Source organism: Meles meles, chromosome 1 (genome assembly GCF_922984935.1).
Source record: "Meles meles chromosome 1, mMelMel3.1 paternal haplotype, whole genome shotgun sequence".
NCBI classification, from domain to species: domain Eukaryota; kingdom Metazoa; phylum Chordata; class Mammalia; order Carnivora; family Mustelidae; genus Meles; species Meles meles.
This window is the reverse complement of record NC_060066.1, coordinates 195,655,180-195,680,559: the sequence shown is the minus strand read 5'-3', so window position 1 is coordinate 195,680,559 and position 25,380 is coordinate 195,655,180. Positions and strand designations below refer to the sequence as shown.

The 25,380-nt window shown below is 40.7% G+C and overlaps 1 protein-coding gene across 2 annotated transcripts in view; it reads left to right on the top strand.

Moving 5' to 3' along the window:
- The window catches only part of YTHDF2 (YTH N6-methyladenosine RNA binding protein 2), a 29,958-nt gene extending 10,575 nt beyond the window's left edge, over positions 1 to 19,383 (top strand). For both annotated transcript variants that reach the window (XM_046022310.1, XM_046022301.1), the window contains exon 5: positions 18,534 to 19,383. In XM_046022310.1, coding sequence (XP_045878266.1) covers positions 18,534 to 18,557 — 24 coding nt within the window. In that variant the 3' untranslated portion in view covers positions 18,558 to 19,383. The remainder of the gene's footprint in view (positions 1 to 18,533) is intronic.
- Positions 19,384 to 25,380: the final 5,997 nt, after the last annotated feature.

Here is a 25,380-nt window from a genome sequence, read left to right as displayed (position 1 = left end):
CATATGCTCCGGGGCTCGATCTCAGGACCCTGGGGTCATGACCTCATCCGAAGGCAGAACTTAAAGACAGAACCACCCAGGCACGCCTGTATCTTTTCTTTGCTGTATGCTAGATACTACTGAGAAATCTGGAGTGTATTGTCAGGGATCCTTACATTAGTGATGGGTAAGCATACAAAACAAAGCAGTTTCTCAACATACATACAGGGTGCCAGTTTGAAAGTGAGGACTGCCTAAACCAGCCTGGGTTGTGGGTGGATTGGTCACAGAAGAAATTCTGGGAGAGGTGATCTTTTGAGCTGAGCCTTGAAAGATGTAAGAAGGTAGCCAGAGGTGTTTGGGGGAAGAATAAAAATAGATCAGTTCAGGGCAGTCCACATCTTTGACTATAGATAATTTGGAACAAGAAGTCCTGTACAGTTTAAGAGCAAGTCTAATTGGTATTTGTGGAGTAGGTTTCTCTACAATGGAAGCTTGTTGGAGGTTGGCTTAGGAAAAGGGAGTTGAATGAAATGTTCATGCAGTTAGTTTGATATAGAAGGAAACTGAGAAAGGCACAAAATTGGTTTAAAAAAATTCTAGAGTTTAAAAGAAAGAGGAAGGGTTCATTTGAATCAGGATGGAGGAGCTCCTTAATGTTACCTTTTTTAAGTTTTTATTTTAATTCTAGTTAACATACAGTGTTATAGTAGTTTCAGGTGTGCGATATAGCAGTGATTAAACAATTCCATAAATCATGGGATACTCCTTGTCATTACCTTTGGAAGGCCGTGAGAAGTAAAGGTGAACCAGTACATGGTAATTATAATTACCATTACTGAATACATAACAGCTCACTTCTTCCAGTGATGTGTTTCATACACATTATCTGTTTCTCATCATAACCCTTGTGTTCATCAGAATGTTTAGCTTAGATGATTTGGAAGGGGCATATGATAGCTGGTATCAAATGCCTTTAAGACTGGTAGGTTTAGGGGATGTCTGGCTGGCTCAGTTGGTAGAACACGTGATGTCCTGATCTCAGGGTCATGAGTTCAACCCCCATGCTGAGCATAGGTTTTACTTAAAAACAAAAGACTAATGGGTTTATTCTCCTTGTCAGAAGATAGCACCAGAACCAATGAGTAGAGGTTAAAGGGAGGAAATTTTTGTAAATAGAAGGGAGAACTTTCCAGAAATGGAGTTCTTAGTCATGGGAGGGTTTCAAGAGGAGACCAAAAGAACTTTTATTAGATATGTTGTAGAGAAGATTTATACATGGAATAGTCTAGACCAGAGAAATCAAGAATAAGAGGGTTAGCTAGCCCTAGATAACATTTGAAATTCATGAAAGGAATGTATGCTACTGAACAGGTCTTTTTAGGAAGGTTATTTTTGTTTCGTAATTTTTTTTTTTTTTTAAGATTTTATTTATTTATTTGACAGAGAGAGATCACAAGTAGACAGAGAGGCAGGCAGAGAGAGAGGAAGGGAAGCAGGCTCCCTGCCGAGCAGAGAGCCTGATATGGGGCTCGATCCCAGGTCCCTGGGATCATGACCTGAGCCGAAGGCAGAGGCTTTAACCACTGAGCCACTCAGGAGCCCCTGTTTCGTAATTTCTGACCTGTTACTTATTACATATAAGAAATAAAGGACTTGAGGCTAGAAGGACATGGATGACAGAAAGGACTGATAGAGTCCCAGTAAATCTTAGTAGAGATAGATATATGGATATTTTAAAAATATTTACTGCATTAGTATTAATGAAAAAATTATTACTTAGAACATACTGAAAAGGGGATCCCTGGGTGGCTCACTCAGTGCCTGCCTTGGTTCAGGTCATGATCCTGGGGTCCTGGGATCCAGCCCAGCAACAGGCTCCTGCTCATTGGAGGTTCTGCTTCTCCTTCTAACGCTCTCACATGCTCTCTCTCTCATGCTCTCTCTCAAATAAAAGCTTAAAAAATATAAAAATAAAACATTGAAGATTTATCAGAGGAACATAGAAATGATTATTTAATAGAAGTGTTACCTTTTTCTTAAAATCCAGTTTTCCTGTGGTGTTGGTGCAAGTAATGTTTCTCTCTCCCTTTTTTTTTTTTTTTTTTAAAGGGAAAGCAGGAAGGGGAGGGGCAGAGGGAGAGGGAGAATCTCAAGCAGGAGGCATCTCACACCCTGAAATCCTGACGTGAGCCGAAATCAAGAACTGGACACTTAACTGCCTGAGCCACCTAGGTGCTCCAGTGTTTCTCTTTATAAGGAGGTTTTGTGGGGTTTTTTGTTTTTCGTTTTTCCTTTATGGCCATCTTCCTAACCCTTTGATTTGGACCTTTAATCCGTTGTTGGGAAATACTTGAAGCTGTCAACCTTGGCTCCGTTTTCCTTTTCTTTTTTCTTTGACTAAGTTCTGTGCCCAGTATGGGGCTTTAACTCATGAGCCCGAGATCAAGAGTCACCTCCACTGACTGAGCATTTTCAGCTCTAGCAAAAAATTAAAAATACACAAGTAAAATTTGTGATACAAAAGTTAGAATATGTCACTTTAGCCAGATGTGTTTTCTTATTAAATTCTTAGGGAATAAATAATCATGGCATATTGTTCCTTTTGATTTAGTATTTCTGCCTTCCACCACTGGTTTAAATTGCCTCTTCAGAACTAATGCAATGCTGGGTGTCCTGTTTTTTTTTTTGTTTTTTTTTTTAAAGATTTTATTTATTTATTTGACAGAGAGAGAGATCACAAGTAGGCAGAGAGGCAGGCAGAGAGAGAGGAGGAAGCAGGCTCCCCGCGGAGCAGAGAGCCCGATGCGGGGCTCGATCCCAGGACCCTGAGATCATGACCTGAGCCGAAGGCAGCAGCTTAATCCACTGAGCCACCCAGGCGCCCCTGGGTGTCCTGTTTTAATTGAAATGGCAAACCTGAACTTTTTGTAAAATTCTAAGGCTGTTTATGTCTACATCGGTCTTGCAGATAAGTTACTTGTCTCTCTGCCGAAAGGGTTAAGGAAATTCCGTTTGTGTTACTCATCAACTTCCTTGCTTTGTGGATAGATGAAATGCCTTTCTGCAGCCTCCTTAAGAGAGGACTAGAAGAGAATAGATGACACTGAATTTGGATCTCCTTGAATGATGCCTTTTGTTTGTATCCATCTTTGAACAAATGTTTGTGTTTAAATGAGGTGTCAACTTTGCCTTAGGATGAGACAAAGAGGTCAAGAAAATGGATAAAACATGGGATAATAGCTGCAATAGAGTATAATGAAGAAATGGTTTTCTGAAAAAGAGTGATAAATTTGGGGAAATTAAGGAGAGCTTCATGGAGGAAGGAACATTTGAACCATATCAGAATGAGTAATAAACACTCAGATGATAGCACAGAGCTTGGCAAAAGGTGCACATAAATGTTTGGTATATTCTCATTTTAGATGAGGAAACTGGCTCGCTCAAAGAGGTTATTTGTATAGGGTCTCATTGCTTAATAAGTTGTGGAATTGGTATTTCAGTGATGTCAGTGATATCAGTGATGCAGAGCTGGCTAATTGTGAGCTGCTTAGCTTTGAGGATTTTTAGCGGGGTGTCTGGGTGGTTCCATTGGTTAAGTGTCTGCCTTCGGCTCAGGTTATGATCCCAGGGTTTGCCACTCCCCCAGTTTGTGCTTGCTTGCTTGCGCTTTCTCGCTCACTCACTATCTGTCAAATAAATAAAATATTTAAAAAAAAATTTTTTTTATGGGACACCTGGGTGGCATAGTTGGCTAAGTGTCTGCCTTCGGCTCAGGTCATGATCCCAGCGTCCTGGGATCGAGTCCCACATCAGGCTCCTTGCTTGGCGGGGAGCCTGCTTCTCCCTCTGCCTCTGCTGCCTCTCTGCCTGCCTGCCTGGGCTCGCTCTCTCTCTTTCTCTCTGGCAAATAAAATCTTAAAAAAAATTTTTTTAGCAAGCTGGCTGCTAAACATTATTTTGACATTAAAATTAAATACATTGTATTAAAAGATGTTTTAAATGCCTTTGTATTTGTATTAAATACATTATAAACTAGTTTGTAAGAAAATTACGATTAAACTACATAAACTTAGAATACAATTATTACTACTGTTAAACCATAATAAATACTTAAATTTATCACTTGAGGTTATTTACATCTGTTTTATCAGTGTATAATATTGTATAAACTATGTAATACATAGCTCTGCCATGTTATTTATACCATGTAAATTGGCAACTGCTGTGACGCTGGGGTGGCCCAGTCAGTTAAAGTCTGCCTTTTGCTCAGGTCACAATCCCAGTATCCTAGGATTGAGTCTTGCCTTGGGCTCCTTTCTCAGCAGGGAGCCTGCTTCTCTCTCTGCCTGCCACTCCCTCTGCTCGTGCACTAGTACTTGTGCACGCATGCTCACGTGGGCGCCCTATCTCTGACAAATAAGATCTTTTTAAAAAATTGATAAATGCTATGTATGTAAATCAGGACTTGGTTTTTGTTAATTGTCTACCCTTAAAGTGATAGAGAAAGTATTAATGCAGATTAAATTTAAGTGTGTCATGTCTGTGGCTCTGCATATTTTGAATAGCTGAGAAATCTGAGGAAATAGTCTTCTAGAATTTGAAAATTCCGTTTAGCAAAGAAGTTGCTAAATCATGGATGAAGTAGTGAAGTTCTGACATACGATTTTTTTCAGTTTTGTCTTAATAAATGATAAATGAAAATATGTTGGAGTTACATCTGAATAGAAACAAGTCTCTTTGGCCCCAAAGCCCATGGACCGTTATATGGAATTTGCCCGGTAGAAAAGTGGGGAGGGCGTTCTAGGAAGGAGAGACAAGTCAGAGCATATTCATAAACATGATCTCATGAATGCTTAGGTTGTTTTCAGAATAATGAGAAGTGGAAAGAATGGTTATTGGTAAAGCTGGAGAGGTTGCTTGGGCCCAGGATTATATGAAGAGTTTTGGTTTTGGTTCCCTCACCACCAACATTTTATTTTATTTTTTTTTCTTTTTTCCTTAAAGTAGGCTCTGCGCTCAGCGTGGAGCCTGGTCCTGGGCTCCATCTCCCGTCCCTGAGATCATGGATCATGACTTGAGCCAAAACTGAGAGTCAGATGCTTAATCAGCTGAGCCACCGAGGTCCCCTCCCCCTGCCTTCTTCTTCTTCTTTTTTTTAATTTTATTTATTTGACAGAGAGATCACAAGTAGGCAGAGAGGGAGGAAGCAGGCTGCCTGCTGAGCAGAGAGCCCAACTTGGGGCTGGATCCCAGGACCCTGAAACCATGACCTGAGCCAAAGGCAGAGGCTTAACCCACTGAGTCACCCAGGCGCCCCTCCCCCTGCCTTCTTATAGTTCTTACAAGATTGTCTTCATTTTACAGTTAGGGAACTGTGATTTAGAAGGTATAACTTTCTCAAGATCACTAGCTAAGTTGTAGATGAGCTGGAATTTGTCTTGCCCCAAAGCTGTTTTTGTTCTTAGGCTTTGCTGCGTCTTCTCATTTATCTTTCTTCATTCTTTGTTTTTTTTTTTTTTTTAAGATTTTATCTTTAATCTCTGCACCGGTGTGGGCTCCAGCTTACAACCCTGAGGTTGAGTCACATGTTGTACTGACTGAGCCAGCCAGGTGCCCCCACATTTATCATTCAAAATAGTTAACAACAATGTTCTGATATCCACTGATGCCATTCACCTCTTTGAAGGTATATGAGGAGAGCAAATTAATTGAAAATTTAAACCTTTGTTTAAGTGCTCAGGATATACTTCCCTCACCACAGGCATCAAAATGGAGCTAATTGGATCCACTCTGCCCAGCCTTGTGAAAGCTGCTGCTAATGGCAGGCAGCAGGATTAAGGGGAAACACAAATGGCTCTGGATGTAATGTACTCTGAAAAGGTTCTAAAATTGAGTGGGAAGGTTCTAGTCTATCTCACTGTCATTTTTTACACAAATGTGCAAGATTATTTCTGTTTAGTGGTGAGCCAGAACTAGAACCCAGACAAGTTCTTGGGTAATTTCAAATCATTTATAGCAAGTGTTACTTTACTTGGAATCCGTAAGTCTGCAGAGGGATGGGGAGGGGAGCAGGGTGGACCTAGATGAGTGTTTCAGAGTATAAGCCAAAAGGTGGTAACAATGATATAAAATAAGCTTTGAGTCATCTGGAAAGTATTTACAGAAGTGCTGGTAACTAGGCTCTACACCCAGACTTATTAGTAATTTAATTTAGTGAGCTCCATAGGCATTTTTTATGGGATTACAAGTTGATGGAGAAGTTTCTCACTTTACATAAGTTACCATCAGTGAATACTTAAACTGCAGATTCTTGTCCTCTCTCACCTACTTAAGGAGCATCTTTGGAGACAAGGCTTTGGAGTCTGCATTTTATCAGCTCTTATCTATAGGTGATTGTCTTGTATTTTTCAAGTTTGAGAACTCCTGGATTATATATATCATTAGTAAGTGTTTTGTGTGCCTCTTACCTCAAATTGCTCATGCTTATTTTTCCTGTACATTTGGTTTCTGAAGTTTGTTTTTTTGTACTGTAGTCCTGTCTTTTCCCCCAAAAGTCTATTATCTGTTCATCTCAAGACTTCATCTTTAAAAGCAGTGTTAGGATTCATATGTGTTTGATAAACCTGGCAGTACTCTTTAGTATTGTGGTATTTTGAGCATTTTTAATTAGCTATCAATATTGTGAGTCTCTAATTACTTGCCTGTACTTTTTTTTTTGCCTATACTTTTTTTGTCCATTAAAAGGTGGTAGTCTCTTTGGCTAATATCCTGTACCTGTAACATGATGTTACTTATTTAAGGAAAAAAAAAATTTAAGTGAAGGAGGTCAGAGGGAGATAGAGAATCTTAAGCAGGCTCCATGTCCGTTGTGGAACCCAACATAGGTCCGGATCTCATGACTCTGAGATCATGGCCTTAGCCGAAATTGAGAGTCGGACACTTAACTGACCAAGCCACCTAGGTGCCCCTGTGGCTTGATGTAATAATCTACTTTTTAGAGACATTGTGGCTGTTTCTAAGAGACACTAATGTTTTTAAGTTTTGTTTTTTTTTTTAAGATTTTATTTATTTATTTGACAGAGATCACAAGGAGGCAGAGAGGCAGGGAGAGAGAGAGGAAGGGAAGCAGGCTCCCCGCCAAGCAGGGAGCCCGATGTGGGGCTCGATCCCAGCACCCTGGGATCATGACCTGAGCCGAAGGCAGAGGCTTTAACCCACTGAGCCACCCAGGTGCCCCTATTTTTAAGTTTTACATTATTTAAAGATTGATTTATTTTAGAAGGGGAGTGAGAGCACAGGTGGAAGGGGCCGAGGGAGAGGGAGAGAGATTAAGCAGACTCCTCACTCAGCAGAGCCCTATGTGGGGCTTGATCCCAGGACCCTGAGATAATGATTTGAGCCCAAACCAAGAATCAGATGCTTAACCAATTGTACCACCTAGGCACCTCAGATTCCTCAGAATCTTTACATACTTCTCTGGATCTCTATTTGATCAGGTGCCCGAAGTTTTGCATTATTTAGTTCCTTTTATTGTATCTTCCTTTCTGTGAGCATGTTAATTTTTTTAGAGAGTTGTTAATTTTAAGCTGTAATATTTAGTGGCTACTAGCCGTCTTGAAGTTGCCCAAGCTAAGATTTTAAAGGCTGATTTTTAAAGGTAATCCATTTTTTTGGGCACCTGGGTGGATCAGTGGGTTAAAGCCTCTGCCTTCGGCTCAGGTCATGATCCCAGGGTTCTGGGATCAAGCCCCACGTCGGGCTCTCTGCTCAGCAGGGAGCCTGCGTTTCACACCCCCCCTCCCCCACCTCGCCTGCCTCTCTCCCTACTTGTGATCTCTGTCCGTCAAAAAAAAAAAAAAAAGGTAATCCATTTTTTCAGCGGGGGAAAGGATTCTATAAAATATGTTACATATGATGGGCCTTAATTTATGTATACTGGTTGATAATTATAGAGAGCATGAATTGGAGATTCTGTGGTCTTAACATCATATTTATAGTAGCAGAAAGTCCAAGCACTCTAGAAAACCTAATTATCATATCTACCACTATGACTGATTAGAGCAAGTAAACTTCTTGGAGCTTTAATAGTTTCTTTTAAGGTTTTACTTATTTATTTGATACATAGAGATGGAGAAAACATAAGCAGGGGGAGCTGCAGGGAGAGGGAGAAGCAGTCTGTCTGCCAAGCAAGGAGCCCAATGTGGGGCTCAATCCCGGGACTCTCGGATCACGTCCTGAGCCAAAGGCAGATGCCTAACCATCTGAGCCACCCGGCCATCCTGCTTTTGCATTTTTTGTAAATCAGAAAAATACCTTACTGTGGGTGTTAGAATTAAATTACATACAAATTCTTTGCATACAGTTTTCATACAGGTTTTTTATGAATGACTATGATCTATATAAATATGTACTTGTTTATTTTGGATCATCAGATTCTTCAGTAACTTTTGGCATGGTACATAAAATGCTAATGAGTTTTCCATTTTGGGGTCCAACCCTTAGAATACACTGAAGAGGGCACAAGAGTGAAAGGGAGGTCTTTTAAGAGTCTGGCATATTCCAGATGAGAGATGACAGTAGCTTGGACTAGAAAGATATTGAGGGAGTTGTTAATGATTCTACAAAATATTTTTGGAGTTAGAGCTGGAGAGTATCATCAGATGTCCGGAAAGCTTATTCTAATGATTACTTCATTCTGAATTTATCTGTCAAATGCGAAATATGTTTGTACTGGGAATGGAGGGGATTTGAGAAGCTATTAAAAACCTTATTTGTTGAATTATAGTCTACGTGTTTGGAGAAACTGGTTTTATTGTGAAATTAGTTTTGGTTCACATGTTTTTATTGGAAAGCCAATGAGTGATTTAGAGAATAGTCAAGACTGTCAAACCATTTCATTTGATTTGGAGCTAGTGTTTTCTCATTATGTTAGTTAATTAGCTAGAAAATGTTAATGTGTGATTTATCTTATCCTTGTTCTGTTCATAGTCAGATTTATTATTCAGGTACTGAAAATAGTGGATTATCTAGGCTTTTTACTTCTAACTCTTTTGGTAAAATATGTATAGGAGTTCAGCTTCTAATTAGCAGTCTTGGAAAGAATTTGATGATAGGAAATGTGAATGCATTAACTTCGTCTTGTTGCTCCTACTTCAGTTCCCAGAAATTCATTCAAACTGTCCATTTCTGCACCTAGAAAAACTTAAAAGGGGGTGAGAAAGTAGAAGATTTTTTTTTAATTTTTATTTATTTATTTATTTATTTTTTAAAAGATTTTATTTATTTATTTGACAGAGAGAAATCACAAGTAGACAGAGAGGCAGGCAGAGAGAGAGAGAGGGAAGCAGGCTCGCCGCTGAGCAGAGAGCCCGATGCGGGACTCGATCCCAGGACCCTGAGATCATGACCCGAGCCGAAGGCAGCGGCCTAACCCACTGAGCCACCCAGGCGCCCTTATTTATTTGACAGAGAGATCACAAGTAGGCAGAGAGGCAGGCAGAGAGAGGGGAAGGAAGCAGGCTCCCTGCTGAGCGGAGAGCCCGATGCGGGGCTGGATTCCAGGACCCTGAGATCATGACCAGAGCTGAAGGCAGCGGCTTAACCACTGAGCCACCCAGGCGCCCCATTAGAAGATTTTTTTTTAAAAGATTTTATTTATTTCTTAGAGAACTATGAGTGGGGTAGGGAGAGGGAAAAGTGGACCCCTGCTGAGCAAGGAGCCAGACAAGGTATTTGATCTCAGGACTCTGAGATTATGGCCTGAGCTGAAGTCAGACACTTAACTGACTGAGCCACCCAGGCACCCCAATGATACATATATTTTAAGATGTATTTATTTTGAGAGGGAGGGTTAGGGAGGGGCAGAGGGAGAGGGTGAGAGGGTCTTAAGTAGACTCTGCTGAATGGGGAGCCCCACGTGGAGCTCAATCCCATGACCCTGAGGCCATGACTGGAGCCAAAATCCGTTGGACGCCCAACCAACTGAGCCACGCAGGTGTCCAAGTATAAAATAGTGCTTTCACTGGACGAGTTAGTATGTTACGTTCTGCTCACCACAAATGTAGCTACCAACTCTTGCCATGTAAGGCTATGTCATAATGCAGTACCATTGACTGTATTTCCCTTGCTGTATGTTTTATCCTCTTACTCATTCCATACCTTGAAGACTGTCTCCCACTCTCCTTCACCCATTTGCCTGTCCCTCCCACTTCCCCTCTGGCAACCATCAGTTTTTCTCTGTATTTATGGGTCTGTTTCTGCTTTGTTTATTCATATGTTTTGTTTTTTAGATTTCACTCTATGAAAGTGATTTTAGTATAATCACATTTTATCATGTTAGCCCATCCACATTCTTTTACGTTCAGCCAGGGACACTGAAATTTCTGTTCCTTTCTCTCAAGGTCCTGGGGACATAGGAAAAATTAGTTGAGGGTTATAGAAGTAAACGTAATTTTAGGGGTGAATATCAGTTTTTAAGGTCAATAAAATTATAGCCGGCACATAAATATATGCCTCAGTTGTATTTAAGGGCTTCTTAAAAGTGGAGAGAGTAGGATGGTAGTAGAAACAAGGGGGTATTAAATTTAGAGGAAAAAAAAATAAATCTGCAAAAAGATAAATTTGTATTACAGGAAGAGGTTTCAAATGTGCAGATTTTAGGTAACATTGCCACCTTGTGGTTTTTGGGATATTTCCTAGAGATGAAGTTTTGTATTTTATAATCATAGATATAAACTGGGTGAGGGCTCAGGTGGAATGCATGATTAGTATGGGTATTACCTCTAGTTTTTTAAGTGGCAGAACAGATACTGAAGGCTAGAAACTTCTTCCCTTGGTTTACACTTTCTTAATATCTTTATTTTTTAAAATTTTATTTATTTATTTGACAGAGAGACAGCAAGAGAGGGAACACAAGCAGGGGGAGTGTGAGAGGGAGAAGTACGCTTCCTGAAGAGCGGGAAGCCTGATGGCTTCCTGGGATCATGAACCGAGCCAAAGGCAGACACTTAACAACTGAGCTACCCAGGCGCCTGTCTTAATGTCTTTAAATTTATCTTTATTTGTTAAGATTGTTTCTTTAGACTCGTTATTGTCTTGTTGAGATTTTGGATTGATTTAAAGATTAGGATGAATGTGTCCTAAAGGGAAATTTGGGGGTGGGGTGTGAATTCAGTAAGATCTTGGCTGTGATTTTCCTCTATTCTTTTTTTTTTTTTTTTTTTTAAGATTTTATTTATTTATTTGACGGACAGAGATCACAAGTAGGCAGAGGCAGGCAGAGAGAGAGAGGAAGAGAAGCAGGCTCCCCACCAAGCAGAGAGCCCGATGCGGGGCTCGATCCCCGGAACCTGGGATCATGACCTGAGCCGAAGGCAGCGGCTTTAACCCACTGAGCCACCCAGGCTCCCCTCCTCTATTCTTTATTACCAGTACAAGATCCTTAAGCTCTAGGAATGCATGCATCTTCCCTTCTAGCATTTGGTTGTTTTCTGGTTAACTGGGCCTTTGTAGTTAATTTTGTGTTCGTTCTTGAGGATCTTATGTTTGTTTCCCTTATTGCAGACAGCAAATCCATGGCGGGAGCTTAACCTTGACTGACCACTTCAGCCTGTTCTTACCACACATCTCATTGTAACTGTCTGGCCTGTGGCTCTAGATTTTATTTTATTTTATTTATTTTATATTACATTATGTTATATTGTTATTTTATTTTAATTTGACAGAGAGAGTGAGAGAGCACAAGCAGGGGGAGAAAGAGGGGTAGAAGCAGACTCCTACTGAGCAGGGAGATGGATGCAGAGCTCAATCCCAGGACCCTGGAATCATGACCTGAGCCGAAAGCAGATGCCTAACCATCTGAGCCACTCAGGTGTCCCATGGAAGTACTAGATTTAAAAAGGGATAGGCTGTCATTGGGCTGGTTCCACATGACAGCACCATGGGAAAAAAAAACTTGACATACCACTTGCCCTGCTATGATGAGTCAGTAGTATCTTCGTGTATAAAAGCTGGAGTGTTCAACAAGACATAAATAAATGTATGTTTTGCTCATGGCAATTCTGTCTGGGACTTGTACCCATTGGAGATCTGATTTTGCTTTTATGTGCTCTTCTCTCTTCCCTTTATTATATCCATATAATATATCCATTATATTATATCCATCATCATTCTCCTGGTTCCCCCACCTCCTTACTTTTTATTTATTAAATATATATTTTTAAGATTTTATTTATTTATTTGACAGATCACAAGTAGGCAGGGAGGCAGGCAGAGAGAGGGGGAAGCAGGCTCCCTGCTGAGCAGAGAGCCTGATGTGGGGCTCGATCCCAGGACCCCGGGATCACGACTTGAGCAGAAGGCAGAGACTTTAACCCACTGAGCCACCCAGGCGCCCCTTATTTATTAAATATTACTAGGGTAGACTGGTTGCTTAGGAATATCGGCAAATACAGCTGATCTACAGGTGAAGCCCTTTGGCTATAAATTGTCAGAGCATTTAGTGGAATTGTTCTCAGTGGTTATAGGAAGTAGTCACAAAAGTGAAAGAAAGCTGCTGTAAGTGTCTAAAAATAATGGTCCTTGTGTTAGAACATTCTCTTTGTCATCTTTTCTCATTCTAAAAGACTTGTAAAAAAAAAAACTGCTAGGTAACTTTTTAAGAAAATAAATACTTTTTTTTTTTTTTTAAGATTTTATTTATTTATTTGACAGAGAGACACTGAGAGAGGGAACAGGAGCAGGGGGAGTGGGAGAGGGAGAAGCAGACTCCCTACTTAGCAGGGAGCCCGATGCAGGGCTCAATCCCAGCACGCTGGGATCATGACCTGAGCCGAAAGCAGATGCCCAACGACTGAGCCACCCAGGCGGCCCTTTTTAAAATATACTTAAAATTTTTTTTCAAAAATTTTTAAAAGCGTGGGGCTTGAACTCACAACCCAGAGATCAAGAGTTGCACACTCTACCAACCTAGCCAGCCAGGAGCCTCTATTTTCTTTTTTGCTAAAATACTCTGTGTTTGGGGTTCCTGGGTGGCTCAGTTAAGCATCTGCCTTTGGCATAGGTCATGATCTCAGGGTCTTGGGTTTGAGCCCTGCATTGAGCTCCTTGCTCAGCGGGGAGCCTCTGCTTCTCCCTCTCCCCTCTGCTTTTTTGCTCTCTCAAATAAATACATAAAAATCTTAAAAAAAAAAAAAAAGTGCTCTGTGTTTAAGGACTTTTAGTGTAGGTCTGAGGAAATAAACTAATTTCATTATCTTATTTATTTATTTAGAGTGGGGGGAGGGTAGAGGGGAGAGAATCTTCAGGAGACTCCCTGCTGAGCATGGACTGGATCAAATAACTCTTGAGTTCAAGACCTGAGCCAAAATCAAGAGTCACTTAACTGAGCCACTCAGGTGCCCCAGAAATAAACTCATTTCACAGTTTTATGATTTGTTGCACATAAGTTTTAGTGTAGCTAGTATTTGCAGAAGAATGAAATGAAAACTGTAATTTTCTCCCCATTTTTATTAACTTTATTTTGAAATAGTTTCAAACTTAAGAGAAATTTCAAGAATAGTTCACAGAATGCCTGTATACTTTTCATCCAGATTTGCTGCTGTACTGTTTTGCCACATTTATTACTTTATTTTTCTTTTTGGAGATGGGTGATTTTCTGACCATTTGAAAGTAGGTTTCAGATAGGTCCTTTTTTCCTCAATATTTTGCCGTTAATCCCTAAAAATAAGAACATGCACTATAACCACAGTGTGGTTAATCAGCATCAGGAAATTTAACATTGACAATACAGAACTGTTATCTACAAATCTTATTTGTATTTTACCAGTAAGTCTTAATGTCCTTGATAGCCATTTTTTAATGACCCAGGTTCCAGTCCAGGATCTTGTAGTTTTCATGTCTTTTTGGTCTCTTTTAATCTACAGTGTTTTCATATGCATACCACACCCCACCCACCGAGGTGCTTTGTTTATGACATTGCCTTTCTGAAGAGTATATGCTGTTTATTTTATTTTTTTTAAAGATTTTATTTATCTGACAGAGAGAGATCACAAGTAGGCAGAGAGGCAGGCAGAGAGAGAGAGAGGAGGAAGCAGGTTCCCTGTGGAGCAGAGAGCCCGATGCGGGGCTCGATCCCAGGACCCTGAGATCATGACCTGAGCCGAAGGCAGAGGCTTTAACCCACTGAGCCACCCAGGCGCCCTATGCTGTTTATTTTTGTAGAATGCACCTCAGTTTGTCTAAGGTTTCCTCATTATGTACATTCTGATTGTGTTTCTCTGGCAGGAATACTACAGAAGCGACTTTGTGTCCTCAGTGCCTCCCATTAGGAGGCTGTTTATGCCATTATTGGGAATGTTATTTTGATCACTTATTTAAAGTGTTCACTACGTTCTCTGTTGTAAAGCTGTTTTCTTTTCCTACTTAAAAAAATAAAATCTGGTGATTTTCTTTTTATTGGTGCCAAATCCGTTTTACTTTTCAAGATAGTATGGAAATGCTTATTATCTTTATACTGAGAAGATGGATGTTATCTTTATTATTTGTAATTATATAAGCTTAGTTTTTGTGTACACATCAAAACTATTTGGAAATAGAACAGCAGTTAATCGAACTTGCTTAATTGTATCAATGTGATGTTTTCTTGATGTTGATCAGGGGATTAAGACAGCTAATGCCATTTATTTGTATGTAATTTATGTAACTTAAAATAAATCTGTGAGGCGCCTGGTTGGCTTAGTTGGAAGAGCACACGGTGACTCTAGATCTCCTGTTTGTGAGTTCGAACCCCATGTTGGGTGTAGAGACTACTTAAATAAATGAAACTTAAAAAAGAAAAAGAAAAAGGAATCAGAATTTTATTTAAAAGTCAGTTGTAGCATGTTACCTACTGCTAAACTCCTGTAGCTTGTGAGTGAGGCTAGTTGAAGACATCATCTTTACTTTCTAAGAGCTTTTTGATTGAGGTGGGACTAATTTTACATAAAACAAGACAGTGCAATTTAACTTTTAATTGTGGATGCAAGTTTAAAAAGACATTGAAAACTGTGGTGGTTAAAGAAGTTTCAAAGAAGGGGTTTACCTTGAGGGACAGAAGGCCACATGTTCCTGGTTTAAAGAATAATAAAAGTGGGGCGCCTGGGTGGCTCAGTGGGTTAAAGCCTCTGCCTTTGGCTCAGGTCATGATCCCAGGGTCCTGGGATCTAGCCCCACATCGGGCTCTCTGCTCTGCAGGGAACTTGCTTCCTCCTCTCTCTCTGCCTGCCTCTCTGCCTAGTTGTGATTTCTCTCTGTCAAATAAATAAAATATTAAAAAAAATAATAAAAGCATGAGAATGAGATTGAATCAAGAAACACTGAAGAGTCCAGATTTTCTGAAGCCAAGTGTAGGTTATTTTGGTCCATAATAGAAGAGACGTTAGGTAAATGGTATCCATCCAAAATATGAAAGACAAAACAGGCAGATAGTTTAAAATTGATGAGAAGCAAGGTGCTGTTTAAAGTTTGACTTTGGTCAATTGCAGAGATTTATTTTTTATTTTATTTTATTTTTAAAAGATATTTATTTATTTGACAGACAGAGATCACAAGTAGGCAGAGAGAGGGAGGAGGAGGCAGGCTTCCTGCCGACAGAGAGCCCGATGTGGGGCTTGATCCCAGGACTCTGGGATCACGACCTGAGCCAAAGGCAGAGGCTTTAACCCACTGAGCCACCCAGGCGCCCCTGCAGAGATTTATTTTTTAAATTGCAATTTTCCTATTATAAGCAGGACATTTATTATCAAAACTTTGGAAGAGTATGTAGGAAGGGCAAAAAGTATGGAGATTGAAAACTTTTGAGGTCCTTTTTTTGAATTTCTTGTTCTTGAGTTTGATTTCAAGAGGTAGGAGTGTATGGTGAGTTATTTCATTAAATTTGAAATTTCAAAACGACTTAATAATATCCCAGATCTTGGTATGTTGGCGAGTTTATCCCTGAATTCCAGATACGTGAAATGGGACATCAGGAAAAGATAACTGCCTGGGTGGCCTGGGTGGCTCCAGCTCTTAGTTTTGGCTCCGCTGAGCTCAGCTCAGCTCAGGTCATCCCTGTTGGTGTCAGGGTTATGGGATTGAGCCCTTGGTGGGGGTCTGGGCTCAGCACAGCGTGCTGGTCCCTCTCCCTCCCCCTCTGCTCCTTCTCCCACTCACAAGTGTGTGTCTGTGCTTTCTCTCAAATAAAATCTTTAAAAAAGGAAAAGATAAGTGCTCTTTCTGAATACTGTTTTTATATCTATGGATTAACTTAGCCATAGGGGTAGTCAGTTCATCACAAAGTTTTGCTTTGATAAGCATTTGTAATAACATGGTATTGAGAAAGAGCCTATATATGGCCCTAGGTTTGAATCCAGATTCTTTATTTATTTTTTTTTTTCAAGATTTTAAAAATTTATTTGACAGATCATAAGTAGGTAGAGAGGCAGGCAGAGGGAAGCAGGCACCCGGCTGAGCAGAGAGCCGGATGACTCTGGGCTCCATCCCAGGACCCTGAGATCATGACCTGAGCGGAAGGCAGAGGCCCAACCCACTGAGCCACCCAGGCGCCCCTGAATCCTGATTCTTACTAGGTAATACTGGTCAAGGAGATTTTTTGAGCTTTAGTTTTCTTAGGAGTAATACAGTCTGTGCAGCATGGTTATGAAGATCATTACTATGTACAGTGTCTGGAACATGGAAACCGAAAAGTGGTAGTTGCTCTTCTTTTTAGTAGGATTCATATTTTACCATGGATAAATGAGAGCAGATGACTCTACTCAGGGAGATTGAGGAATCAAATCTAAGTTCAGGCCTGTGTGCTCCTAACCACTTAATGTTTTTGCTTTTATTTATTTTTAAAAGATTTTATTTATTTATTTGACAGGGAGCACAAGCAGGGGGAACAGGAAAGGGAGAAACAGTTTCCCTGCCGAGCAGGGAGCTCGATGTGGGGCTCGGTTCCAGGACCCTGAGATCATGACCTGCACCAAAGGCAGAGGCTTTAACCAACTGAGCTACCCAGGCTTTTGCTTTTATTTTATTTATTTCCTGTTTTAAAAGATTAAAAAAAAATATTTTATTTATTTGACAGAGAGAAATCACAACTAGGCAGAGAGGCAGGCAGAGAGAGAGGAGGAAGCAGGCCCCCCGCGGAGCAGAGAGCCGGATGTGGGGCTCGATCCCAGGATCACGACCTGAGCCTTAACCCACTGAGCCACCCAGGCACCCCAACTGTTTTAAAAGATTTTATTTACTTGAGAGAGACAGAGATAGCGAGAGAGCACAAATGGGGAGAAGCGGTCTCCCCGCCAAGAAAGGAACTAGATGCAGGGCTCCATCCTAGGACCCCAGGATCACGACCTGAGCTGAAGGCAGGCACCCAACCTACTGAGCCACCCAGGCACCCCCTCTCCCAATGTTTTTGTTTTTAAAAGACATGGGGGCGTCTGGGTGGCTTAGTTAAGTAGCTGACTCTTGATTTTGGCCTAGGTCATGATTTCAGGGCGGTTAAATGGAGCCCTGTGATTCCCTCTCCCTCTGCCCCCTTCTTAACTCCCTCCCTCTCAAAAAAAAAAAACAAAAAAAAAAAAACCAGCAATGAAAAGACACGGGATTGAGTCATAGTTTAAAAAATTCCAAGGGTGTTTAGGATAAAGTTATGAAAGGTACATGAAGAACGATTTTTACCAAGAAATGAGCATTTAGATTTATTTCAGGGAAAACAAGTATGGAAGTCAGTTTTCAAAATGGATGTTTACGTGGATTTTGAACTGTCCCCAGGAGAAGAGGATAATTTTCTTTTTGCTGTGGATTAAGAGCTTTCTATATGTCAGCCCATTAATTCTCACACAGCTCTGTGAGATGTGTTTCCTCACTTTACAAAAAAGGGAAATTTGAGGCCTATGAGTATGCCTAAGGTTTAGGACTAGTATAGGATGACTCTAGTACTATTAGAGTTTTGTTTTGTTTTTTAAGATTTTATTTATTTATTTGACAGCACAAGCAGAGGGAGAGGCTGAGGGAGAGGGAGAAGCAGGCTCCCTACAGAGCAGGGGAAGAAGCCCCGAATGGGACTCAATCCCAGGACTCTGGGATCATGACCAGAGCTGAAGGCAGTGGCTTAACCAGCTGAGCCACCCAGATACCCCTTAGAGTTTTTTTAAGTATACTTTATATGCTGCTTCCCTTCTTTAGGCTTTTGATGAATGGTTTGAGTTACTTCCATTACGCCCATATTTGGGAGGATTGACAAGTATTAGCTTAAGCCAACTGTAATTGGAAAACAGATGTGTTTAAGTCATGCAAGAAATTTTAAAGTCAAGGAAAAACAATTTTGTATTAATTGTGGGATGATTGTTTACGACTTTGGTTTAAAATACAGGAAGTAAAAGTTTTTATTTGTGAAGTGTATTCTATTCAGCACAAATAACTAAATTTTTACTGAGTTATTTATAAAGTTTTAATTCTTAAGCATGTTCAGATAAGTTTTAACTAACCATTTCAATTTTGTTTTTGTTTTTGTTTTTTAACCTCTGTAGGAACGTCAAGGTCGTGGCAAATAAAAGGCAGTTCTGCACAGACTGCAGCAACGGTTGCATCTGCATATCCTAAGAGGAAAAAAATGACCTTCAAGAGAATTAGGACTTTTTTCTTAATTTCATTGACTTCAGAGACGATTGCAGACTTGCAGTTTAAGTATTGGAATTTCACAAAAGACATAGGACTTAACTGGAAAATGGAAAAAAAAAAGAAAAAGAAAAAACTAAACAAAAAATCCCTCTAGGTAGTTTAGGTGAAAAATGTCCCTTTTATTTTGGCTTTGGTTGTGATTTCAGAGCATAATGCTTTGTTTTTTTTGTCTTTTTACTATGTTTTTCGGATTTTAAAGTCCGTAAGTGCATACAGTTTTCTCTAATTTTTAAACCCTTTCCTCTCCCCATTTTGACATTTGCACTTGGAGAACACTTGAGTTTCGAAGATTTTGGGCCTCTACCCCAGAAAGTGGGAATTTGGTTTTTCCCTTCCGAACTGGAAGAACATTTTTATGAAGAATTTTTGTCTTGGAGAATTTAACAGTGTTACCCAAGGTTGTGTCTTCAAGGGTGGTTCATTTTCTCTGACCCTTTGTTACTCAAAGTAAAGTACTAGGAGTCCTAAGAAATTTTCTGTTCTTGTACATTATACTGATTAAGTCAGGATTAATTTGATTTCAAAGCTAAGAACAGTGGTAAAAACTTGTTTACAGAAATGCATTTTGGAAGAGAAAAATATTGTAAAATGTGTAGTGAATGTTTCTTCAGTTTATTGTTCAGCCAATGAGGAAAGGGCATTGCCTTTCTTTTTACCATTAATCACTTCTCAATAAACGTGAGATCCTGTTGAGCATCACTTCTAGTGCTATTTATTAGTATGGTTTGAGTCTTCTGTGTTTTATGAAGGATTTGGGCCTAAGGAATTGTATGAGGTGAGATGACAACTGGTTTTAGAAAGTTTGCTGAAATGAGATAGTTCAGGCTTACTTTTGTATCCAGGGCTGGACAACCATGACCTCTGTAAAGAAAAAGGTGGGCCGGAATTCATAATGCTTCCCAGAGAAGGTTGAGCCACTGTTAAATCATTGAGCAGATATTTGATTATGAGTGCTTATTAGGTGCCAGACACTGTTAACCCTTTAGAAACCTGGCCGGATAGTGCATAATTTTATTTGCAAAGTAGGTAGAGCCCAATATCAAGGATGTAATTGTTCAATTTGAAATGCTGCTTACTTAGTATTCCATGTTGGTGCAGATCTAAGAATAAATTCCAGTGGGGCTTGGGTCTTTGTGAACCATATAACCATAATGGTATTTGATTTACCCTTACTTATTTCTCAAGGTTTGGGGCTTCTCTGCCTTAAAGATTTTTAGCCCGTGGGGTTCATTGCTGGCTTAGTTCATAGAGCATGGGACTCCTACTTTTTTTTTTTTTTTCAGGTTGGGGAGGAGAGTGATGGGGAGAGGGAAAGAGAGACTCTTAAGCAGGCTCCACACCCAGCATGTAACCTGCTGGGCTCAGTCTCAACCCTGCTATCATGACCTGAACCAAAAACACGAGTCCATTCCCAACTGACTGAGCCACCCAGGCTCCCCAAGCCTGGGACTCTGGATCTCGAGGTTGTGAGTTTGAACCCCATGTTGTGTGTAGAGATTACTTTAAAGACTTAGTTCTTAAGGTGTCCCAAATTTGTAAAGCTGCTCAAATGAGTGAAGACTTTATAAGAAAGGGTTTTGAAAATGGGTTTTAATGATGTTTTGTCCTCAAATGACTATTCATTTGGCCAGTCTACGTAGCCCAGGCTATTGAATCAAATAATGCTGATTTGTAATTAACATTGTAGTTGTCCTTTTGAGTTGAGAACTTTTCTCTGCCTGAGGCATAGTACAATATGCCTAGATACTTCTATTTGCCAAGCTCATTTTGATATACTTTCCCTGCACATTGGGAGTCCTTTGCTTCATCAGTTTGAAGATGCTCAAGTTCTGAATTAGAAATGTGACATTCACCGTTTTTAGTATTAGTGGAACTTCTGGTGATTTGTAGAGAATTCCTGTGAGCTTAGTTGTCCAGTATTTCACCTTCAAAAGGGAAAATGTACTGAGATAAGCCAATTCAAAAGCAATTTTTCCTAGACTTTTCCACATGTATTCAAGTTGGATATGAGATTATTCAGGATGCTTTTTTTGCGATTTGAAATGTTAGTTTAGGGGCGCCTGGGTGGCTCAGTGGGTTAAGCCTCTGCCTTCGGCTCAGGTCGTGATCTCGGGGTCCTGGGATCGAGCCCCGCATCGGGCTCTCTCTGCTCAGCAGGGAGCCTGCTTCCCCCTCTCCCTCTGCCTGCCTCTCTGCCTACTTGTGATCTCTGTCTGTCAAATAAATAAATAAAATCTTTTAAAAAAAAAATGTTAGTTTAGTTTAAGCCAGTGTTTCCCAGTTTTTCTTTTCACATCACAGAAAATACTGGTATGGCTTTGGGGGCAGATTGAAAGGAATTCGGAGCCCCTAACAAGGCTGTTCACCTAGCTCTTCCTGAGTGTTGGGGTTCTGTGTTATTTTTTAAAAGATTTTATTTATTTGATAGAGAAAAGAGGGAGAGAACACAAGCAGGGGTGAGGGTGACAGGCAGAGGGAGATGGAAAGACAGGCTCCCCACTGAGCAAAGAGCCTGAGGTTGGGGCGGGGGGTCCATCCCCGGACCCTGGGATCATGACCTGAACTGAAGGCAGACACTTGACTGAGCCATCGAGGTGCCCCTAAAAGCAATTCTTTAAATTGCACAAGATTATTAAAGTCAAGTTTTTCTTACTGTTGTAGGTGGAGAATAATTTAGTCAAACCAAACACCTAACCATCATTTCTTCTACTCTTGTCTCAAAGCACCATACATGAATCTTCTGGCGTTATGGAGAGGCCCAGTGAATGGGTTGGCTTGTGCCTTAACATAATTTCTTCTTTTAGTCTTACAGAGATCCAAAATGTTAGAAGATCTGGTTTTCACCCCAGCTAAACTACTTTTGGGGTTCAGAGGTTTTTCTACCTGCAAGAAAATAAATGGTCATAAATGGAAGTTTTCAGTTTTTCTTTAGAGTTAATATGGCACTTGGATATTGTTGATTATTTTGACTTTTATTTGAAAAATGATTTACGGGCAGTCCTGATTTACGATGGTTGGGCTTAAGATTTTTCAACTTTATGCTGGTGTGAGGTGATATGCATTGAGTAGAAACTGAACTTTGAATTTTGATCTTTTCCCAGGCTAGCAATATGCCTGAAGATATTTTCTCATAATGCTTGGGCAGGGCTGTGGCGACTGCCAGCCCCATCACATGATCAGAAGGGTGAACAACAGATACACTTACAACCATTTAGTGCCCACACAACCATTTCATTTTTCACTTTCAGTAAGGTATTCAATAAATTGTAGGAGGTATCCATCACTTTATTATATAATAGGCTTTATGTTGGATGATTTTGCCCAACTGTAGGCTAATGTAAGTGTTCTGAGCACATTTAAGATAGGCAAGGCAAGATGATGGTGGTTGGTAGGTTTTGTGTACACACACACACACACACACACACACATTTTTAAGTTATCGCCACACCCAAGGTGGGGCTTAAACTCAATCCCAGGATCAAGAGTTGCATGCTACACAGCCTGAGCCAGCCAGATGCCTCAGGTTATGCGTATTAAATGAATTTTCAACTTAAGGATATTTTTAACTTAACAATGGATTTATCAGGCCCAACTCCATCTTACCTCTTATTTTATTTATTTTTTTATTTGAGAGAGCACAAGCAGGAAGGAGGGAAAGAAGCTGACTCCCTTCTGAGGAGAGAGCCTGGTGGGCTCCATCCCAGGATTCTGGGATCATGACCTGAGCCAAAGGCAGACACTCAACTGACTGAGCCACCCAGGCATCCCATGGACCCAAACCCATCTTAAATATAAAAATATAAAATAAATAAAATGTATTTTATATTATAAAATATAAAAATATTGGGCGCCTGGGTGGCTCAGTGGGTTAAGCCGCTGCCTTCAGCTCGGGTCATGATATCAGGGTCCTGGGATCAAGTCCCGCATCGGGCTCTCCGCTCAGTGGAGAGCCTGCTTCCCTTCCTCTCTCTCTGCCTGCCTCTCTTGTGATTTCTCTCTGTCAAATAAAATCTTTTAAAAAATATATATATAAAAATATTTAAAAAAGATGTCTATTTGAAATGTGGTTTGTATCATGAGTATAGGACCCTTGAGTAATAGTGTCGGTAGGATTCTTTTTTTTTTTTTTTAACAACTTGATTGTTTATCCCTCCCCTCCCCTGGCCCCCCTGCTCTGGAAGTAATGCCACATACAACAGTGTGTCTTATTCTTACCTCTGAGAAGCCTTTCTTTAGAACTGTAATATTTATTACATCTGCTGGGCTTTTGCATGTGGATGCTGGACTGTGGTTGTGGGGTAGGATATCCACAGCGAGATTAAGTGGATTGGAGAAGGTCACACAAACCTGCATGCTGTACTGGCTCTGCTGCCGGGCCTGTGGGGGAGCTGAGGACCAGACTTCATGGCCCATGGGAGGCCAACCTAGGTCCTGATAGCCTGATTCTCATATTCTGGTGACCTGGCTTGCTCTAGCCCCTTGCAGGTGCTCTGCATAACCTTGTTTTTGTACGCTCTTCCCCTTGCCCTGATCGAAGAGCTATTTTACTGCCAGAAACTGGGTTTAAGATCGTGTCTGTCCCCCTGAGCTAAATCCCTTCCTTTCACAGGTGAGCTACGTAGCCCCAAGGACAGGGAAATGGTATCTCGTGCTACCCTGCTAACAGCACAAAGATGACCTTAGTGTCACATGGTTTATTGTTTCCTTTTACCTTTTAAAATAATACTCAAACTAACGGCTGGGTAGCTGAAGGTTGGAAAGCTGTTACTCTGGACCCACCTGCTGGCCATAAGAGCTGTTGCCCTGATCAAAAAAGAAAAAAGCTAAAAATTGCTCTCCCTCCAAAATGGCCCTTTAAGGGAAGCTCCTTGAAGAAACTATCAATTTTGCTGCTTTGTCCATTTTTTTTTTTTTTTTTTGCCTGACTGTACTCTGTTTTTTCCATCTATTCAGCCTGTTTTTTGTGAGCCCCTCTGGGATGCTATTGTTGGGCATTGGGAAGGGGAAATGAGTAAGATTCTTGTCCTCACAGAATTCAGTTTAAGGATTACTCTGTAGTATTGTTTGGAGTCGTGGGAGATACAGGGTTCTCCAAGAAGAGAAGAGCGGCATCTACCCAGAGGATTGCCCTTTCTGTATTGGATTTTCCTGCTTTCCTTTTTCTTACTTGGTGGAATCCACAGGAGCCCCTTTCCTCTTCATCTTGCTTTACAGTGGCAGCTGTCACTCCTAGCTAGGCAGTCTCCTCCAACATTAGTGCTCTGGGATATTTGGCAAGTCAGCGAATTGCTCTGCACACATTTCCTCATTGGAAAGAGGAAGCTTGTTATGTGATTTCTGCAGGGATTTAAATACATTTTAACTAGTAGTGCTTTTCTGATGAAAGAAACAATAAACCAGATAGCTACATATATAGCATAAAAAGGTGTATATCTTGGTGTAGTAGTTTGCTGTTTACCCTTCTAAACTTCCAAAAAAAAAATTGCTTTATGACATAAAGAATATATATGTAGAATGTGTATATCCTTAAATATATATATATGATCCCCGTAATTTTATTTTTTTAATTTTTTATTTTTTTTTAAGGTTTTATTTACTTATTAGAGAGATAGAGACCACAAGTAGGCAGAGCAGCAGGCAGAGGAAGAGGGAGAAGCAGGTTCTCCACTGAGCAGGGAGCCTGATATGGGGCTCGATCCATGGGATCATGATCTGAGCCAAAGACAGCCGCTTAACCAACTGAGCCACCCAGGTGCCTCTCCCAGTAATTTTAAATTATTTTACAAAAATGGAATAATATAAAATCATCTGTAGTGTCCTCCTTTAACCCCTGCCCATCACATTTCCATGGATTTTCTATTTTGGTCTGCTAAAGAAGGACACAGGTCTTCTATGACAATCCAATTTGAATGGATTCTAGCATCCTGGGATGAGCAGCAGCACAAGGGCCTACATCTCTGTCATCAAAAGCAACTTGGGGGGCGCCTGGGTGGCTCTGTGGGTTAAAGCCTCTGCCTTCAGCTCAGGTCATGATCCCAGGGTCCTGGGATCGAGCCCCCCATTGGGCTCTCTGCTTGGGGGGGCCTGCTTCCTTCCTTCCTTCTCTGCCTGTCTCTCTGCCTACTTGTGATCTCTCTGTCAAATAAATAAATAAATAAAATCTTAAAAAAAAAAAGCAACTTGGCAGAAGCCTGTTCTAAACTTGTTCTTCTGGAATCCAAACTTTTTCCAGATTTCTTCTCCCCTAAAGCCTTTCAACCTGAAGAGTTAGGCATTCCATTTTTAGACGACAGCATTCTAAATCAAGGGAAGTATAGGGCATGATCTGGTCAGGTGGGTGAAGAGGAAGCCGCCCAGGGCTGGATAAGGGGGATGGTATGGGGAGGGCTGGCATTTCCGGGGGGGCAGCAGAAAATGAAAAGCTCCTGCCTTCAGTGGGACTCCTGTTCTGGTAGAGAGACAAATTCTTCATGTATTGATGAGTGCTCCAGAGAACAGAACACAAGATAAGCTTCTGAGGCTGGAAGAGCACCCAGCAGAAGTCCAGAGAAGTGAGGAGGAAAAACAGGTTGGGTAAGACTTTGAGAAGAAAGCAACCACTTTGGACAAAAGTGTATCCACTTTTCATTTTACCTCACCTTGCCTCACGCCTCTCCTATCCCATGCTTGGTCATAGTCCCCCTCCACCTTGTAGCC